At 32.8% G+C, this 20812-nt stretch overlaps 1 protein-coding gene across 1 annotated transcript in view; it reads right to left on the reverse strand.

Annotated features, from left to right (window-relative positions):
* Window positions 1–1882: 1882 nt before the first annotated feature.
* LOC106478564 (growth arrest-specific protein 2-like) overlaps window positions 1883–20812 on the reverse strand; it is a 33419-nt gene continuing 14489 nt past the window's right edge. The window contains exons 3-7 of the mRNA XM_022382183.1: window positions 12058–12182; window positions 9646–9787; window positions 9076–9449; window positions 8560–8658; window positions 1883–4921 (exon numbers count right to left, since the gene is read on the reverse strand). Coding sequence (XP_022237891.1) covers window positions 4652–4921; window positions 8560–8658; window positions 9076–9449; window positions 9646–9787; window positions 12058–12182 — 1010 coding nt within the window. The 3' untranslated portion in view covers window positions 1883–4651. The remainder of the gene's footprint in view (window positions 4922–8559; window positions 8659–9075; window positions 9450–9645; window positions 9788–12057; window positions 12183–20812) is intronic.

The raw sequence follows: 20812 nt of genomic DNA on the forward strand, positions 1-20812 counted from the left end.
AAATATTTAAGATCGCGAAAGATATATGATTTTTTTTACTAGTAATGGTAATTGTCAGACAAAAATTTATACACTTCAGTACCCTGGTGAGGAAGTTGATGGCTAAAACGTCTACTGTGTATCTCTATAGACTGGTTCTGTGGTTTACTTGCAGTGACATATCAGAATTTAGTTTAAGCTCCATTCCATTAAATTGGAAACTTAAAGGTTATAATTAAATGAAACATGAAAAAAAATGACATTTCGTGGTGTCTGATAGCGTACAAAAGTTTATCTAGGATTCAAAGGAACCGTATAACTAAATATTTGTTTCTGTTTTCGCCCTCCAGCTTGTATTTGGGAAATAAGGATGCCTTCTATGTTTACCTACTTCAGTTTTCTACGTACAGCGAACTAGCTGAAACTTATCATGGCGGCCCGGAATGGTCAGGTGGTTATGGAGCTCGACTTGCAATCTGTGGGTCGCGGGTTCGAATCCCCGTCCCACCAAACATGCTCGCCCTTTCAGCCGTGGGGGCGTTATAATGTGGCGGTCAATCCCACTATTCGTTGGTAAAAGAGTAGCCCAAGAGTTGGCGGTGGGTGGTGATGACTAGCTGCCTTCCCTCTAGTCTTACACTGCTAAATTAGGGACGACTAGCGCAGATAGCCCTCGTATAGCTTTGAGCGAAATTCAAAACAAACAAACTTTTCATGGCCAGACATTAGTTTCTGAATTTAAACGGTGTTATCATTGTATAGATTGTACTTAGTAATAATTGTTTTATTACAATTGTTCAGCATCAAAATTGTTTATACTTATTTATGATATAACTAAAAGTACGGCTGAAATATAGAGAGTAGTGAGAGGTGTATTTAAAATTTTATTTTCAAATGACCTTTCCAAATTTTCACATATCATAAAACATACACAAATGAAATACAAAAATCAATCTGTGATGAGATGAAATTGTTACAATCACGTGTGAAGTAGTAAGACAGTAACGTCAAGTTTTAAAGTCCAGGAATCGAATCTCCGAGAAGGATAAAGCATAGATAGCTCATTGTGTATCTTTGCGTTAAAAACAAATACTAACATTTATTATTCACTTAAGCAACTTATTAACACAACAAAACACGTTTACAGGATCACTATCAACACAGAATAAGCTTTATGTTATTGTTTTCACATCAGCATGATATATAATGGAAGAACAGATAACCACCTCATCACCTCTCAGGCAAATAAATACAAATCAGTTTAAGTTCTCACCTGTCCTTAAGCCCTTAAATCATCAGTTTTAACCTAGTGGCTATGGTCAAAATCTCCCGTTAATTTGTAAATTGTGCTTGTTTGTTTTTAAAAATTTTATTAATGTGTTACAGTTGTCAAACATTTCATCAGAAAATTTCTAGAAATATTTTTCGTAGAAGAAATAATTAAGACATTTCTGGAATTTTTGAAATCTCAATGTTTTCTGGAACATTAAAAAGCATGGTAAGACACTGGATTTTTTATGTTTTGATAAGCTACTTAAAATAGTTTTTACCTCCGTTTTAAATTCAAAACATTCTTAAGTTTCCGGTAGAAATTAGTGATATACAGTGATAATTTATTTTTTCCATAGTTCAAAAGTTAATAGACAAATTCTGCGTTGATCTAATCTCACTAAATAACGCAAAATACAAGTAACTAAAACTGAATAATGGCCGTGGCTTGTAATTATTGTATGCATTGTGAATTTCTCAATTAAAGATTAAAAGAATGTACATATATATATATATATACATCATCAAGCTGTTCTTGAATGTTGTACAAATAAATAAATGTAAATAACAAAAGTAAAATGATGTCATATCTCTTGGATAAACAAGAAATGAAATCATTGACGTAGGCGTGAATAATATTGATAAATACTGAAATGTTTACTTTAAAGATTGAAATTAAGTAATAGCTCAATTTATCTATGTGTTAATCATCAAACAGAGGAAACTTGTGTAATTACTACATTCGAATAGAAAGTACGTACATGTTAAAATACAGGATGTAAATTAAATCATGGTAGTTTTCCAAATTGTATTAAATATAAAATTGTTATGCTGTCTTACGTGTTTATGTTTAAAACGATCCATGTCAAACTTGATGACAATTGGTCATTTTTGTGAACATTCGAAAATGCTGATGATATCCTTTCGTTTTTCCACCACTAATTTGAAAAGTGGATTCCGGGATTTTACAATTATATATATATATCGATATTTTTGTTTTATTGATTGAGGAGAAAGAGGGAAACCCAATTTTCAAGACATTCCTAAATATAATAAATAATTATACCAACTTAGTATATATTTTTTTTGGCAGTTGATGAGAGACAAACTTCTGATCTATTGGTTTATTAACTGACATATTTAGAGAAGGAGAAAGACTTGAACTTAGAGCACCAGTAATCTTTTGAATTAGTTACTAGTCACAGTGGTTTGCAACAAAAGTTGAGTTTGAGAAAACTAATGAAACTAACTCATGCAATAAATTCACTATTTACCAACTATTAACTGCATCTGTCACTTGATCAAGGTATGAACATTATAATTCAGTATGATTTAATACGTCGTATATTGCTCTTTAGTTTAAAGTCGAAACGAGGTGATTGTTTCATTTTTTTGACATTGTAATTATTGATACAAATATCAATGTTACTTTCGTTTGCAAGAAAGTTACAATGACCACTATGTTGTTAAATGGTAGGCTCTTACACGTATCATTTATTGAAAATGGTTAATAAAGTGTCTGACCATCAGAAATATCCACAGTCAGCTTTCAGACCAAACGAGATGTCCTCAGAAAAACCTTCATAAAAACAAATGTCTAAGCCTTTCTTTAAACTTTTAGAACTCATATAATATTTAACCAACTAATGCACGTTGCAACTAAGTTGTTCTTAGCATTTTTATGGCTATTGTAACTACATATACAGGGTGAGATACAATACCGTCATTAAAACGTCAAGTTCCCCATTCGTGGTAATGTTTCATCATTTCTATTTTGTAATTACTGTTTCTTGATAAACCAAATGGAAAGTACGTTTTAGATTAACGTGTAAGTAAACCCAAGGAAAGGAGATCAAAGATAAAATGTATGTATTGTGATTAAAGATAAAAAAAAAGAGATTAAAAAAACTTTTTTTTTTCAGCTCTAAAAAGTTTTCCAGTTGAAATATTGAGCAAATAATTCAATATAATAATAAAGTGGTTAATTTAGAGACGTCTTCAAAACAATCAAGATTTTATGGTGAGTTTGGGTATACAATTTAAAACAGGAAGACTTTGAGTAGTTAATTGTTTTAAAAAATTGATAACATTTAGTAATTTTTCTTTTCTATTGAAAATAACTTTTTAAAAATAACTGGCTGAACCTATAGTCAAATACTTATAAATAAGTTCCATTCATTTAACTAAATATCCATATTTTACTACCTAAATGTAACCATCAGGGGAAATAAATTATTTGTCCTTTTAAAAGTAAAAGTCTTTAAAAAAAAGTCATTGGACTCGTTATGATACGTGTAAGTATACGCTGAACAAACTTTTTTCATAATTTGTACTATAATGCTTTACATAAACCGAAAGCCTAAAAATACGAAGCAAGTTAGGCTTTAGCGCTTTCACATGTTATACACATAATCACAGAAATCAAAGGTATTTCTTCCTAAATGAAAACAACCACCATAAACAATTTCTCTGGATGAGTTAGGGTATAATGTTGAATATTGCAAACAAACTTCTAATCAAACACATACACACACACACACACCAAGCATCAAAAATACAGATTTAGCTATTAATGATTGTTATAAAAACTAAGTTACTAGAATAGAAACCTCATTTACGTCTTAACGTCACAAGTTAAAACCAAAATTAATTAATGGCTTGACATTATTTAACGCTAGATAACATCTTAGATCGACTGTCTGTGAAAAGAAGAAAATTAATAAATCTAACCTATCAAACGTTATGTAGTTAATTTTTGTTCCCAGCACTCAGTTATATTGACTAGAGTTTCTTATTATTTATGGGAAACATGTTAATTTTTAGGACTATCATAAAATTACGAATCATAAAACAAAAGATATTTTGTCTTCTCTTCCCAACATTAAAGAGTTAACTTCACTTCTACTACAATGGTATTGTTTAATTGATAACAATGCCTTATATCTTAATTAACTCACTTAGTTTCACACCGTTCACGTTGAGCATGTTTGGAATAATCAAGGCTTCACACTTTTTAAAATTGAAAGAAAATTGGACCCTTTTCCATTCACTAAAAATCTTACCTTATTTGATGACCTATTCATAACTTTAAATTTCAACGTAAAATAAATAAAACTTTTAAATGCAAAATTATTTTCTGGAGTGTCTACGTTCCATTCACATAATTAAAAAGATTTAACTGAAATATTTTTCAATCACACCATCTTATTTAAATATATCTATAAACAGAAATGGACCTTCACAAATATGTTTTTAAACATATTCAGGTTTGTTCTTTCTGGGACTTTAAATGACACCAAACAAATCAGTTGGTGTTTAAAACGTATCAATTACCATCAAATTACCACTTTGGTACGAAAGTTTCTGTGTTCTAAATACTTTGTTCTGTTGATGACAATGGTAATTAACTGTCCAGTGATTTCTGTTTATATTTTGAAGATGCAGAAATGTTTGAAAGAGAATTCCTGTACTTGGCTCTGATGTGAAGAAAGCTCTCGGAGTCACTACTGTTGGATAATGGCGTTGATGGGCTTGAATGAAAGTCTGACCACGAAGGTTTTCTGTCAATGATCTTCACCTGACAAGGGTCACTCACGTGATGACGAGACAAAAAATGCTCCAAGGTGTCCCAGCCTCCTCCTACCCGGACCATCACATGACGACCTTTTAATAGCTAGAAGGCATGAATTAACTTTTAGTCTCAAAATGTATCGAATTATAACAGATAGATGCTTCATTTCTTGCTATAAAACCTACTATTTGTTAAACAAGAGGAATATGATTAAACATTTGGTAAGAATTATCAGTAACTAGGTTGAAGATAGGAAGTGAAATTTCAGTAATCAAAGTAACAATTATAGATATGAATAGTTTTATTGAAAAATGTTATTGTCTGTTGAAGACGGAAAAACAATTTCAGTTTGTTTTTGTCGTTGAAGATATGTGTGCGTTAAACTTGGAAGCGATAAAAATCCTCGTTAAGAGTGCCTCCCTCATAACCTTTCCCTAAGGAAAAGATACAGTTATCTTTGTTTTAGCTCAAACATACATTATAGGCTAGCTGTGCTCAGCCTACCACGAGGAATCGAACCTCGGATTTTCAGGTTGTAAGTCTGTAAACTTGCCGCTGACTCACTGGGGGGAGGGATCGTTACAATTATAGATATTTTAACGGTCACATATACTTCATATTACTTTTTTGTGATTGTTAAAATAAATTTACGCCAATTAAACGAGAATCTAAAAATTACACTTTACATATTTATCATATTTGATTAGAGATCATAATTTGTATAGTGAGGCTAGCACAGATGTTATCAGTCTCTCAAGCCATTTAATTCTCAAAAACAAAAATCATTCTTTCAAGTTTGTGAACTAATATTATTCTACGATGTTGTAATTTCTAAAAAAAAATTAACATAATCCTTTCAAGCTGTGAACTTCTAAAACAATTAAAATTCAGTTTCTAAATATATTTAATCACTAGTAACAATTTAGTATGTAAATAACAACTATTCAATTAAGTAAGTTTTATAAAACAGGAGAGACAATTAAATAACGGAGTTTTATATTTATAAATGACTTGTATTGCAAAAATTATAGAATCATATTCGTCACTGTAAAAACCTTGAATGAGTAAACCATTGCAGGGGCTGAGATTAGTATAACCAATGTGAAAACTGGTAATTTAGAGAATATGAATAGAAAATCAAGAATTTTGCCAATTTGTTTTACAACATACAGTGAAAAACATCGAGGAAAAATACAATAATGAATTAAGCAAGAATATATAAACTGTTGGAGAAGAAACAGAAACATTAAGAGTTAATGCTTACACAACAAACAATGCGTTGAATATACAAAGTTCACTAATTAGAAGACGAGGCATTTGGCTACCTTAAGAGAGTCATTATAACGCCCCCACGGCTGAAATGACGAGCATGTTTGGTGTGACGGGGATTCGAACCCGCGACCCGCAAATTGCGAGTCGAGCACCCTAACCACCTGGCCATGTCGGGTCTAGATAATTAATATTGAACCGTTTTAGTGTATTGAACACCATTAGTTTTACCTCCCGCTAGTTTAAGGTCTTATTATATTTAGTTAATATCCCATATATATGATATAACATTACGTCATTAGTTATGTTAAGTTTGTTTTTGCTGATCATCTCTTCATATATAGCATTGTTTTAATTTCCTTTTTAAACATTATTATTGTTATTATTTACTGAAGATTTAACTATATTTATTACTTCCTATTGCCTGCTCCATATAGTTAATATTGAGAGTAATTATGTAGACACATCTCTTTATATATGAATATTATATTTAACATCGTTATATTTTAATTACAGTAACAATATTCTAGCTATTTATTGTACAACTAGCTGGAGTACTCGTCCACTTATGTCAAATCATGATTAATGAAAGTTGCTTCCCTTATGTGCGATTGTAAAAAACTCAAAATCGCCTATAAAAACTACAAAACACAAAATGGGAAACCGCAAATTTGCATGTATCTACGCATGGACCTAACAAACCTTCATACCAACTTTGGTGCAGATTCATCAAGAGGGGACGAAGTAGTGGTAAAAACGCCCCAAACCGCAAAACGCAAAATGCAAAACTGAAAATTTGTATGTATCTCTCCATGGACCGAATGAACCTCCATATCAAATTTAATGAGGGTCCATCTACTGGAAGTGAGGTAGTGGTAAAACCGTAAAAACGCAAAGACGCCCATAAAAACCGCAAAATGCAAAACTGAAATTTGTATGTTTCTCCCCATGGACCTAATGAACATCTTTACCAATTTTGGTGAAGATCCATCTACATCCTGCGAAGTAGTTACATGGACATACAATACTATTATATTTATAATATAGATTCGGGTATTCATTTATTAGTTATTATTTTGCATCTTTATAAACATTGGTTTTTAGTTGCAGCATTGGTTTGTTTGTTTGTTTGTTTTGGAATTTCGCGCAAAGCTACACGAGGGCTATCTGCGCTAGCCGTCCCTAATTTAGCAGGGTAAGACTAGAGGGAAGGCAGCTAGTCATCACCACCCACCGCCAACTCTTAGGCTACTCTTTTACCAACGAATAGTGGGATTGACCGTCACATTATAACGCCCCCACGGCTGAAAGGGCGAGCATGTTTGGTGGGATGCGGATTCGAACCCGAGACCCTCAGATTTTGAGTCGAGCGCCTTATCCACCTGGCCATGCCGGGCACTGCAGCATTGGTACTGTCCTACTTCTTGACTGTACACCTTATGTAACTTATCTATTGACGTAATGTTATAGCACATACGGAACTGCTATATATCTAATATTTACTATATATACCAAGCGCTCAATATAACGGGAAATAAAAATAACGATGGCCAATACAGCAAAGCGGTCTAATATTAAACTAAACAAATTCTAAGAAATTAAAGTATAGAAGTGAAATATTTGAAAAGGTAGTAATTTTCTGTAAAACTTTTAAACTTATAGCCTGTCTTCTGTAAAAGTTTTAAACTTATAACCTGTAGCAAGAATATTGTTGGATTTCTCTCAAACTTGAATAAATTTGGTGTTCAAATTGCGATAGGAGAAGACTCGTTTGTGAAAGATGCGTGTTTACGAGCTCTGTCCAAGAAATCTTGTAATACCCGTGGTTGGCACATCACAAATAGACCACTGTATGGCTTTGTGCTTAATAACAGACAGACAAATAACTAATAGCCCTCACAAGGTAACGTACAAATGTTTGAGACTTTTAATATGATAAAGTTCTAGGACGTCTCGTAGTAAAGTTTCCTGTGCTTTAGCTCGGTCTGTTTTCTTTTTTCGCCCATGACTACATGGCCGGCGTGTAATCGGTTGAGAAAAATAAGGACTATTTGAAAATTTGCAGCCATAGTTTGAGAATATTAGACCTTGTAAACATCGATTGCTCATCTAATATATCAATAGTAGAGAAATGCATTAAAGATTGGCCTATAATTTATACGTACTAACTAATTTAAATATTACTTATTATTACACTTATTTTTATCTCGTTCAATAAAATTATTTAATCAGCTTCTCAAAATAAAAAAGTACATTTTAACTTCTTTTACATATCGTTATTTGTTCGTGCTTCCATCTACCGGACAAAAAAATAAAGACAAGCAACCCAGAACTATAACATAAAAATGTTATAATTTAAAGTATGTCACATCATTACTTATATTTATATTCACGTGTTACTTTATAGAAACTATACCAAATATCTAATGACGTAGAAAGTTAAATAATTTACTGAAATCTACTAAACTTACTCTGACGAAAACATTTTTCCCAGCAATGCTATAGCGACCTTCAGAAATTCTCTTGATCTGGGTTTTGTCCTCTAACACATCATCAGCAATCTGCATTACCTGTGAGGTGATAAAATTATCATCGGTTAGAATACATACTGCTACAAATTTACTTTTAAAATCGATAACATAGCAACTAAGGGATAATAATTCAAATTGTTTATTCTATTTCATACTTATATTATTTCACTATAAAACAAATCATTGCGTATTTTCTTTGTTTGATGCATTCTTTGATAATTTTATTATATTCTTTGTTTGAATGATTGTTATATTAGATTTTTTCCAACAAATCTCAGCTTTGTATTATTTGAAAATCATGAACAAGTGTTAAAAACAAATGTTGAACTTTTGTTATTAACATTAAAATATATAACATACGTGATGGTATGATATTCTATTGTACTATAAACATGTATATGTTATTTCTGATTGTCTAAGGTCTGTGACAACAATTTAATGTTTGTCATATTTTACCTTCTTATCTAAATCTGAAGATTTTGTTCTAGGTTTTGTGGGTGTTCCGTTGAATTGGAGTGTACTTGGTGGTGAGGGCGCTGTAGTCGAATCTTGGCTGGCAACACTCGCCACAGATATTGGGGAATCTGCTCGTGTACACACGGGAGTTTGAGGTAAAGACGGGGAAAATTCTTCCGTTGTAGACATCGGAACTGGAGAGTAAGATGGGGAAATGGATCCCGAGTCTGAAGCTAATGTTGATCCAGAGGACTCTCGTTCGTCTATTTCCTTTTCCAGCTTCACAAGGCCTGGTGGTTCAATACCAAACTTTGCAGCTATTCTTCCTAACTCCAGAAGACATAGTACCACTGTACGAGGTTGAGTGTGTAGTACTAGAACGAAATAACCAATGTTATTTAACATTTTTCGAACCTTAATAATTAAATATATAACACCATTAATAATCTCAGAAATGACTTGAATAACAAAAAATTCACAAACCTTAAGAATTAGAAAATAAACATGTTAAAAATATCAAAAATAACTTGAATAATCATAAAATATTACACGAACGAAGTTTCAAGTTACCTAGTCCCTCTGATTCAAACAAGACTGCTTCATGTACACCAAACCTACGACACCAATTGAGGAAGTTTTCAGCATTTTCTCGTGCAAAAAAAGACGCAGACCGTGCGTTTTCCCAACACTTAAACGACACTGTAGGGACAACCTGAAAAAATTCAGTCTAGAGTTATATTACCTTTAAAACTACATTACATTCAATACCAAAACAGTAAACTAACGCTCAATGCAAACCTATAAAATAGCAAAATTTTATAACTAATATCTATACATTTTGTGGGAGTATGCATACTTGTGCGCGTGTGACATTAGATGTTTTATAAATACTCATTTCATCATACTTCCAAGTTATATAAACAGTAGCGTCAGTTAATTTAACTTCACTTTCAGTACACTGTCATATCATTAATTTTACCTTTTCAGTTTCAAGAGCAGTTCATGTTAATACTTTGATATAGCCTAATTTAAAAGGTAACTCATAGCAGAGGTAAATGGAACAAATAAATATGTAAAGCGAAATATTTACATTCTTACAAATTATACAAGTATTGAGTACGTTATATTAAAACGATTTTGGAGCCTCGACATGTCGTTACAGTCCAATGTCGCTACGTCCGGTCGTGCTCTGTCTGACGACCGTGCACCTTGACAACAGACCCTAAAGCAGAGTTCCCATTGCAAAAGGCATGATCGAAGCACACAACTCCTCCCTATTTCAAAGCGCCCATGTTAACAGTTTGGTCTCATAAAATTCCATAAGCATTGCTTCCGGCACTATGTTTTCGTGTGTAATAACATGAATACTCATTTCACTCTTCAACTGCTTAATTGTATGAGACGGTTGAGCGGATACATCGTGGGAGCAGCATGAGTACACGTGACATGTGTCACTCTTCTAGATCTCTTGATTATGTTGTGTACAGTTGCCTGGAGCACATAGATAGTTTTTGCCATCGGTCTTTGTATTCTTGGATTCTCACCTGTTGCATGACGACGCACTTTGCTTACCATGGCAGGATACGACTTGTTATAAGTCTCTTTCTGGGTGGTCCTGGTTTCCCAGTTTGGTCCATTGTTTCAATGCTATTAAATACAAGGGACATCCCCTGCTTGAAAATTATAAATCCCCGATCTACACACATTTTTGCGATCTGAAGGGTGTTACATACCCTTCCAAAAAGCAATAAATTTAAAAAAATGTGTTAAAATGTAGATCTGAAACATTTGGTTTTACAGCGACTTCTTTATACCGGCTGTGGTTGTAATTTGACTTTCTTATTTGCATTTCCAAACTCGCTTTAAAATAACGTACTCAACTCTTTGAATATTACTTATATCATACTATTCATTAATCAAATACCGTACAAATGTTTATGTTATAATTCCTTGGTACATCGATCAATGAAAATTATAATATTCTGATATTCCGAACATGTGCACAAATTCCTGTTATAAATATCAAAAAGATCTCACGGTACACTTTAAATGTACATAAATATATCATATCCTCTGGCCCAATAAATGCGTTTATATCACCTGTAGGTGTCTTAGTATTTTGCTACACAAAACATAGTTATTCGATATCTTCATTTTCTAAATCTCTGTCTCTATATAATAATAATACATCACATCCACCTCTTGCTACTCTGAATTTTTATGCATCGCAATTTTCTGTAAATGAATTCATTAGAATTTCCTTACTGCTTTACAAATACAAATAATTCACTCTTCTGATACCCTACATGTGACTGCGCCTTACTCTTGCAGTACTCCACTGAGTAATACCCTAATACAAGATCTCTTGATATAACACATGAATATGTATTATGTCCTTACAACCAGTTCATTTATACAATTCAGTCTTCTGGTTATATTACATTTACATGATAAGCTATACATCATATTTTCCTACTTTACTACAAATGCATACCACGCAATTAGGTACATGTTTTATGATACTTTGATGAACATTTAAAAAAAGTTTGTTATATTACATTACTGTGGTAAACTTGATTAATTTTCGTTTTAATGTTCACTTTGTTGAATATATAGAAATCACAAGGATTCTTGTTCTACAATATTCGCTCTCTTTAACATAGAGATTACTTCACTCTTCATTAATACGCTACTTACTGATTGTATCGAAGCTCCTTTGTATATTAGACATCATGTATTACATTTTGATACACCAAGCCTTTCTTCATACTAAAATTCACACCATACATGCCTATCACACCATATATTGAGTCTACTCTTTTAGAAAGCTAAAGTTTGATATACCTCAAATTCCGTCATACACTTCGGCTTACATCATACTACCGATTTAGTAATGCATCTTTGACGCACTATACATAACACCATCATAGCTCTATCACAATAATGGTGTATATAAAAACAGCAACAAGACTTGAAACTAACCTCTGAGGTTAAACCTTCTTGACGATAGTTTTCTGCTTTCTTCTGAATTAACTTTGAAAGTTTGCAGATGATCACACCATTGTCAAGGGCATTCATGAAATTTTCTACAGTGATAATGTCAATATCTAATGGAAACAAAATGCAGTAACATCCAGTCACTAGCTTATCACAATACAAATCACATCTTACGTCCCTAAAGTACTAAAGATTATCTTATACTCTTTTGGAAGATACAAGTTACATCAAACTATACTCTTTGGTGGATAAGCTAAAAATCTAATTTCAATACCATGGTCGGTATACCATAGATAACTCATTGTACAGTACTGCGCTTAACAACAAACAAAACATCCAGCTATCCTCATAGACCACAAATTCGACCATGTTAAGATTACACATTTTCACATATTCTCTTGATAAAATACAATTATATTTTCCTGAAGTTACACTGCATTTTCGTGATAGCGTTTAAATGTTGGAAACGATGAAAATTTAAATACGAAAAATGAGATCAAACATAATATGAAAAAATGGCACAAGTTTATGTATAAACATTCAATATATATCCATTAAATTTTTGTAGGTCATTTGGTCAAAACCTTAACCACACTTCCTTTCCTTCACACTGTTTAGATTTTCTCCATTCACTCCAGCGCTACTAAATACTGAACAGTTTTTCATAGAAATATTTAGCGAAAATATTTCACTCTACTTCACTTTATTGTTCACAAATTCGAGGCATGAAACAAATAAATTAAAGCGTTGCAATTCTCTGTGTAATCAATTATGAATAATAACGTTTGAGTGAAAGTGAGGAAGGGTGTATAATAATTTCAACCACCTACGCGGAGCAAACAACTATTTTTTATGTTTTGTAAGCAATAGCACGTTTCATTTTTCTTTAAAGTTAGTTTTATTGATATCATTGGTTATAATGTTTAAGATAATTTTGAATGTTATAAATATCATTAAATTTTACAGTTGTAAAGAGCGCAATAGTGGCACAGCGGTATTTCTGCGGACTTATAACGCTAGAATCCGGGTTTCGATACCCGTGGTGGGCAGAGCACAGCTAGCCCATTCATTGTGTTGCTTTGTGCTTAACTTCAAACAAACAAGTTGTAAAGATGTTTGCGTTATTAGGTTAGTATATGGATTTAGGATTAACCCCATTATCCTAAGCTGGCTGGACTTAAGGAGATATTATTGGGTTTACAGGCAGAACAATTTGTTAAACGTGAATACATACAACTGATAAATCAATACTTTTAGTCATTAAAGGTTTTAATTTATTTCTATAATGATTTATGAGAATTTACACTTCTAGTCAGTTTGTTATATAGAATTAGCTTCATTCATTACTTAATTACTATTTTATATTTGATCTATAAAGTTAGTTTACTTTTTATCAGACGTTGCTAATAATTATTTATTTATTTACTTCTTAGAACTTTCAAGATGTTATTGTAATTTCGAGTAAACTGAGAAAGAATTGGACAAAAGATATAATATTCCGTTTTTTACTCATATACACTAATTATTTTGAATTTTTATAGATTAAGAATATTTACTTAGTAGATGTGAACCTACAAACACTTATAGAACAGTACTTACCCAACGTTCGGTTAATCCAGTCAGCTAAAAGATCTTTTTGAGATTCCAAAAGCTTCTTTTCGCGGTCACCAATCAACATCATTACAGAAGTTGCAGTGTCTTGACAATTTAATAGAAGCAGTTATTTCAAAACGGTAAATAAGTGCAAGATTTAGGAGTAATTGCCGATGGCAAGTCTAGCGTTGCATAACAAACTAAACTAACCTGGGCATAATATATTCTATGTTACATTAGATGTTACCTGAACGACCAGTCACATCGTACCGGGGCAGATCACAAATAGTTAACAAAAAACACAAAAACTGACAATGTTAACATGTTGAAAATAATTATTTAAAAAATCACAATATACCTTTAAGGTACTTCAAGCCAATAGTAAAATGCAGCTTGAAATAATTTTGATTAATTATGTAAAGAAGTATTGAAGTGTGTGCAATTCCAACCAGTAAAAATCGTAAAGCGAAACTCAGACTGAAAAACTTCAATTCAAGACACGTGCTGAATATATCAACGAATAGCAACTAGCGAATTAGGAAAATCGAATTAATATAGATATACAATACTAATGTTTTCGATATAATTCGCAACACTTTTTAAACTACGATAAGTACTTTTTCTACCTAGTTTACTGACGAGAAAACTAAAGAAAATCGGCACACACATACACACACATATAGTTTTGCACTGGATAATCTATACAGTAAGGAATACATGAAGTGAAATCACGCTTGGCGCTGTTCTATTTAATAACCTCCAGCATCAACAACCACACTGCCGACCTGTGTTACACAAAAACTCCTGCGACCTCTAACGTCGTAAACTATAACCTAATCTCTTTTTCCTAAGGAATGCGCGCGCAGGTGTTTAATATATAAGAATTTATAATAAGAAATAATTCAGAGCATGCCCACATATAGGACAAAATACCTGTGTGTGTGGTACAGTTAACTTTCGTCTTATGCAATTAGAATAAGGCCAGGTGTTTAAATACCGTCAACTTCAACAATAAGTTATCTTATATTAATAACTGCCCACCAACATACATACATGAGCAGCACCATTATAAGACCTGGCAATCAGTGTTGTTACAGTGCACTATAAGATGAAACATTTATACTAACACATTGATAACACAATATTTATTCCTTTTTTAAACTTATTCCTTCATCTTTTTTTTCATATATGATAGGATGAATCTAAATTAAATTGTTATTGAATAACTTACAAAATATTGCATAGAAGTTGGTACTTTAGTGCCTGAATAGCCAAATGAACATGAAAACAAATTATGTAATCCATGTGCAATTCCAATTTAAAATTTACCATCGTTGACTTACAAAATAAAATACACTTTTCTAAAACAACTCTAACAAATAAGTTATCTAGAAGCATTTAAAGCAGTCAAAACCATATTAAGATTCTGAATTTAGATAAGTTCACTTTAAGTTTTAATAAAGCAAGGCAAAGAATGTCACTTGAGGAACTCAGAAATATAAATATATTCTGTTCCATAATTTTTGCGATCTATGCAGTCTTCTTTCCTAAATATATCCTATTCCATAATTTTTGCGATCTATGCAGTCTTCTTTCCTAAATATATTCTATTCCATAATTTTTACGATCTATGCAGTCTTCTTTCCTAAATATATTCTATTCCATAATTTTTGCGATCCATGCAGTCTACTTTTCTAAATATAGTTTGTTCCATAATTTTTGCGATCCATGCAATCTTCTTTTCAATGTATTTGAATGAGCAAGACAAACAATTGGTGTATATTCAATAGCGAAAATAATTATTTTAAAGAAAAGTTTATAACGTTGTAGTAAACGTTTTTATTCGTAAGAAAAAATAAACGATGTTATCTTGATATACAAAATATTTCTAATATCTTTCCAGAACATTTTTTGGGATCTGTTTAATCAAATATTGGAATACGTAGAAGCACCACAGCGAATAGCAAATGTGAAAGAAATAGAGTAACGTTTAAGCAACATTACCTCAGTGCTCACATTAATAGCCTTCTTTCATTGTATTTCCTCATGTCATGAAACCCCTCAGTTGCTCATAAGTAAATCAAAACGCTTAAAGTGCTAAAAACTTGGTTTTGATACCCTTGGTTAGAACAGCACAGCTAGCCCATTGTGAAGCTTTATCCTTCATAACAAACAAATATATCATGAAATACAGTTCAATTCACAAAATGTTTATTGTGCAAGCTTTAAAGTAGATAAATATTAGTGGGCCATACTGCAACGTATAAAAATGGTACAAAGAGGAGGAAAGTAGTTTATTTATGTATTATTAAAAACATGTATTCTATTTGTAAATCAACCTATACTAGATAGTTCAATAAAAAGGTTTCAAAAAATGTACCTCAAAAAGCCAGTGTAAAACGGGTCAAAAACCATACAATACTCGGTTCATTTGTGTGTATTTCACCCTACGTTTAATAGAAAAATAATTTCTTTACAAAACAAATGTTTTTATGCTTTTTAAAGAGAAGTTTTTCTTATAATAAATGTGTCAACTAAACTACAACAATACTTAGAAGTAAAGCAGGAAATGCCCCTTAGTGTAGTGATTGGAATGAAGTTGTTATTCAACTAGGCTGTCAGAGAAAACAGTAGGGAACAGCATGCTCATTTCGCACGAAGAAAATCGTCCTGCATGGCTACTATAGAAGAAAAGGTTAACCCAATTTCACGCCTTTCGTAATCACTGCGAGATACAACAGTTTATTGTTTCGTTTACAAAAAGTAGCAAAAATACGTTACGTTTACAATCAAGTCTTGCATTCAGTGTGCTGAATTAAGAAACAACTAAGTCTGCCCTTTAAAACATTTGTCAAAATTTACCTAAAGGTATCTTGAATTCCTGTATCAGTAACGAAATTGACTCAATACCTAGAACTTCTTAGAGTAGTCGTTTACGATTGTGATTTCGTTTGATATCATTAAAGTTAAAGGAAATATAGAACGCCTACTTTGCAAATGTCTAACCTAAAATTAATGAACAATTATCTACTCAGAAATCAAAATAAACCAATAGAAAAGTGTAAAGGTTTATAAAGTTAGTTTGTTAGTGTCACGTGTATGTAATATATTTTTCCGACACAAAATTGTTTGTTTGTTTATAGTTAAGCACAAAGATACACAATGGGCTATCTGTGCTCTGCCCATCACGGGTATCTAAACCCGGTTTCTAGCGTTATAAGTCGGCAGACTGAGGGGCCCGACACAAAATATCCATACATCCAAACCATAAAGATGTGTTCAAATCGGAAATTTAGAATTTCCCACGACGATGATATTCCTTATATAAACGATTTAGGGAAATAAAGAAATACGGATCAACTTGGGGATTTAAGGACCACTCAGAAATAGACCTGCAACAAGACGTATCTTAGCCGTGGTAATCAAAGTGCGGAGTCTTATAACAGGTGGAAATACACGAATACAAAAGTGAGCGAAAACAACCGTCCACGTGCCTGTGCACAATACAATAAAGAAAGATCTAGATCTAGAAAAGCAACATAAGTCACGTGTACATAAGTTGCTTCGATGACATATTCTTTCAACCATTGCATACCTCAAGCAGCTGGAAAATAGAACGAGTATTCTTACTATTTCATAAAAAGACATATTGGCCAAGTTGCCAGATGCAGCGCCTATGGATTTCTTTATGGTGGGACTCTTGAAACTAGCACTGGGAAACCATCGCCCTCGTATACTAGATTATGTAAATCAAATATGGAGGAGTAGTATGCATTGGACATAACAGCCTTACGACGGAGCCTTTTGCAATGGAAACAACGCTGCAGGGCCATGGCTAAAATGCATGGTCGACAGGTAGAGCATGACTGGACGTGGTGACATAGACCGTAACGACGTAATGAGGCTCTAAAATCGTATTAACATAACGTACTCAACCCTATTTACATATAAATGCTGTTCGACACTATTTGCGTAATTTTCTGTTGCTGTGGTGTAACGTAAATTCCATTTGTTCCTTATTTCTGTTCCTCAAAGTCAGGTCAGGTCGGCATCGGTTTTAAATATTTTAGATATAGGAAGGTCAGGGTCGTTTTGACCTCTTCCTCCCTCCGGCACTTGATAGTTGATATATTTTTGATATTGATTTAATTACTACAAGAAGGTCAGAATTTAACTAGTCCACGCTTTCACTCTGACCCCTTTCAGGGCCATGTTCATGTATATAACTATATTTATATTAATGTGTTAAAATTCACTCTTGCTTTATCCGATTGTGCTAAAGTCCACACTAAACGAACAGTTCCAGTTGTATTTTTCTACATTTTGGAAAAATTCTAAATTACAGCGAGAGCATTCACATATATTACTTTTTTTAATGCTGTCAGTGCAAATGATATATTTATGTCTAGTATTAGGTGGTTTTAATTTCATTTTATTTCTTTTATAAATGTTAATGGGGGAGAGGTACTTAGGACTATTTTCATCATGTACGCAGAAACGATCAGGTTCGCATAATAGATCATTCTTTTGCCAATTCTTCGCGAAATAATTTAGTGAAATATGTAGGAGTCTATCAGTTAGTGTTTCTATATTTGCATATTTTGATCTAGGTACTCTGTATCCTGTTGTAAGTAATGCGTTCAGAATGTAGTGTTTGTAATTTGTTTTTAATTTGCCTTTGTGCTACATTTATCCAAGCTGGTGATGCATATTCTATTACTGGACTTATGAATGTTTTCTGCCGTTGCTCCGCTATTTTTACCTGTTAGGCTCCTAGCATAGTTCGTGCGCTGCCAGACTTTGGTTTTATATTGTTTGTGTGTTCAATCCATGTTAATTTTGATTCATATGTCAAACCTTGGAATTTAGTTGATGTTTCAGTCTGAAGAAGTGCTCCATTCATATAAAGTTCTGGTGGATCTTTTTTTTTGTGTTTTGTTAACTGTGCAAAAACTACTAATTGGTTCCTTTTAGTAGTTTAAATTTGCCTCTTCGGAGTTTTAAAATACATATAGTGTAATATATACATTTTACTAACCAGTTATGAATGCTCAAAAAGTCATACTGAACAAAATGATTATGATACTGCTCCAATATTGACTCTTTTAAAGCATTGTTTCCGAATATATGCAAATCCAAATTATCTATATGTTTGCTTTTAGTGGAATCCTGTCGGAAGTTTATAATGATGAAATTGATCTCTCTATTTGATATTCTGTTGTAACAACCAGAATTATCTAATGACTTTTATGGTATTTTGACGTATAAAGGTTATGAATAATTCGATCAAAGTCATAGAACAAACAATCATTTCCCCAAATGGCTATTTTCAGCCCCCAATCCCCAGTTGGCCACACGTGAAAAGTTTCCAAACATTAGAATGATAATCAAGGCCATATTGGGCGGTGAAAGACAAACTGGTTGTGGCCCGTGTTAGGAATAAATTGTCTAGGCAGTAGTGATAGTCGGTTTGTTGTTAGAAATTAATACTTAAAAATTCATCTTTCAGTTTTATCTATAAATATGTTTTGACAGTTATGGACACAAATCTGTTGAAGCAACGGATCAATTTAAGAACGTTTTCAACGCTCTCTCTTCCCATTTTCCAACATCTGAGTTTACTATGTAGTCACCAGTGACCTTAAAGGAACGCATAACACTGCAAGGGATCATCTTTAGACATTTCCCATAATGCCCCAAATGAGCAATATTTTATTCAGCGTTATTTTGAAAAATAGAAGATGGTGAGTTTTACCGAGGCCAATGGTCGGTCTCTTTTGTTTTGTAATTTATTGTGTTAATTATCTCAGTCATGGCAATCTTCTTGGCACTAGGCCATAAAATGCGTTAAAAAAGTGAAAACAGTTATGAGTCAACTATACTATAATATTACAATAAATAAGTTTTCAGAACTCACTGTAGAAAGTGTTTATCTTTATTCAGTGTTTCAGGTCGTTAATTTTAATATTTAGCTAAGTTTTTCAAATTCCTGCTTCTTTATTATTACAAAATCTTCTGTCTTTCTCTTCAGTATTTCGTTCGATCTGAATGACTTTTTGCTCTGTCAGGCCTATATGTTAGCGAAGGTCCAAGGTTCGAACCATAATGCTGCTAAACTTTCGGTTGTGGAAACATTATAAAAGTTACAGTAAATCCCGTTATTCGATTTCAGGAGCGAGATAAAGCTCTTTGCGGCGGCGGGTGCTACTGACTGGTTGAATCCTTTTGGTCAATAATTGAAAATTAGTTTGGTTTGTTTTGAATTTCGCGCAAAGCTACACGAGGGTTCTTTGCGCTAGCAGTCCCTAATTTAGCAGTAAAAGACTAGAGGAAAGTCATCACCACCCACCGCCAACTCTTGGGCTACTCTTTTACCAACGAATAGTGGGACTGGCCGTCATATTATGACTCCCACGGCTGAAAGGGCGAGCATGTTTGGTGGGACGGGGATTCGAACCGCGACCCTCAGATTGCGAGTCAAGCGTTCTAACCACCCGGCTATGCCGAGCTACACCTTAACCCTAGACCATTCAGCCCATGTGCTCAGGTTGTAAATACTTGCACCAATACCTTTTACTTTGTAAAAGTTTCAGTTAGGTGTTTTCTTTAACGTAACATAGATAATGTTGAGTTAGGTAAACCATTGTTTGTTGATGTTTAATAGGGCTTTAAAATCTAGTTTATACTAAGTGTTTTCAGTAGCATAGACTATGCACAGTTTCAACTCAGTTTAGTTTTTGTAAAGTACGTACTGTACAATAATGGTCGAAGTTTACCATTGTTTTGTTTTTGTTTTTTTATTTGAGTAAAGATTCATTGTAAAAAGGATGGATACAATAATAGTTAGTAGCTTACACTATAATAATGCCTTAAACAAATATTATCTTTTCGTGGTTAATATGAATTAATTGTAGTGCCTTAACTATTGTTTGACTGTAGTTATTACCCCACAAACTTACCGCCAATCCATCAGGGGGGATTGGGGAGATTTTATTCAATAAAAAATCTTAGCTTTTAAATTCTCGTTTATATCTTACCAATTCAAAAATACTTTCTTCATGCTTGATCTTTCTTCAACAAAAACATATCACATGACATCAAATGTTATACTACAAATATATGTACTTTCGGCATTATGATTTCTGTA

This window comes from Limulus polyphemus, unplaced genomic scaffold, assembly GCF_000517525.1.
Source record: "Limulus polyphemus unplaced genomic scaffold, Limulus_polyphemus-2.1.2 Scaffold225, whole genome shotgun sequence".
Lineage (NCBI taxonomy): Eukaryota > Metazoa > Arthropoda > Merostomata > Xiphosura > Limulidae > Limulus > Limulus polyphemus.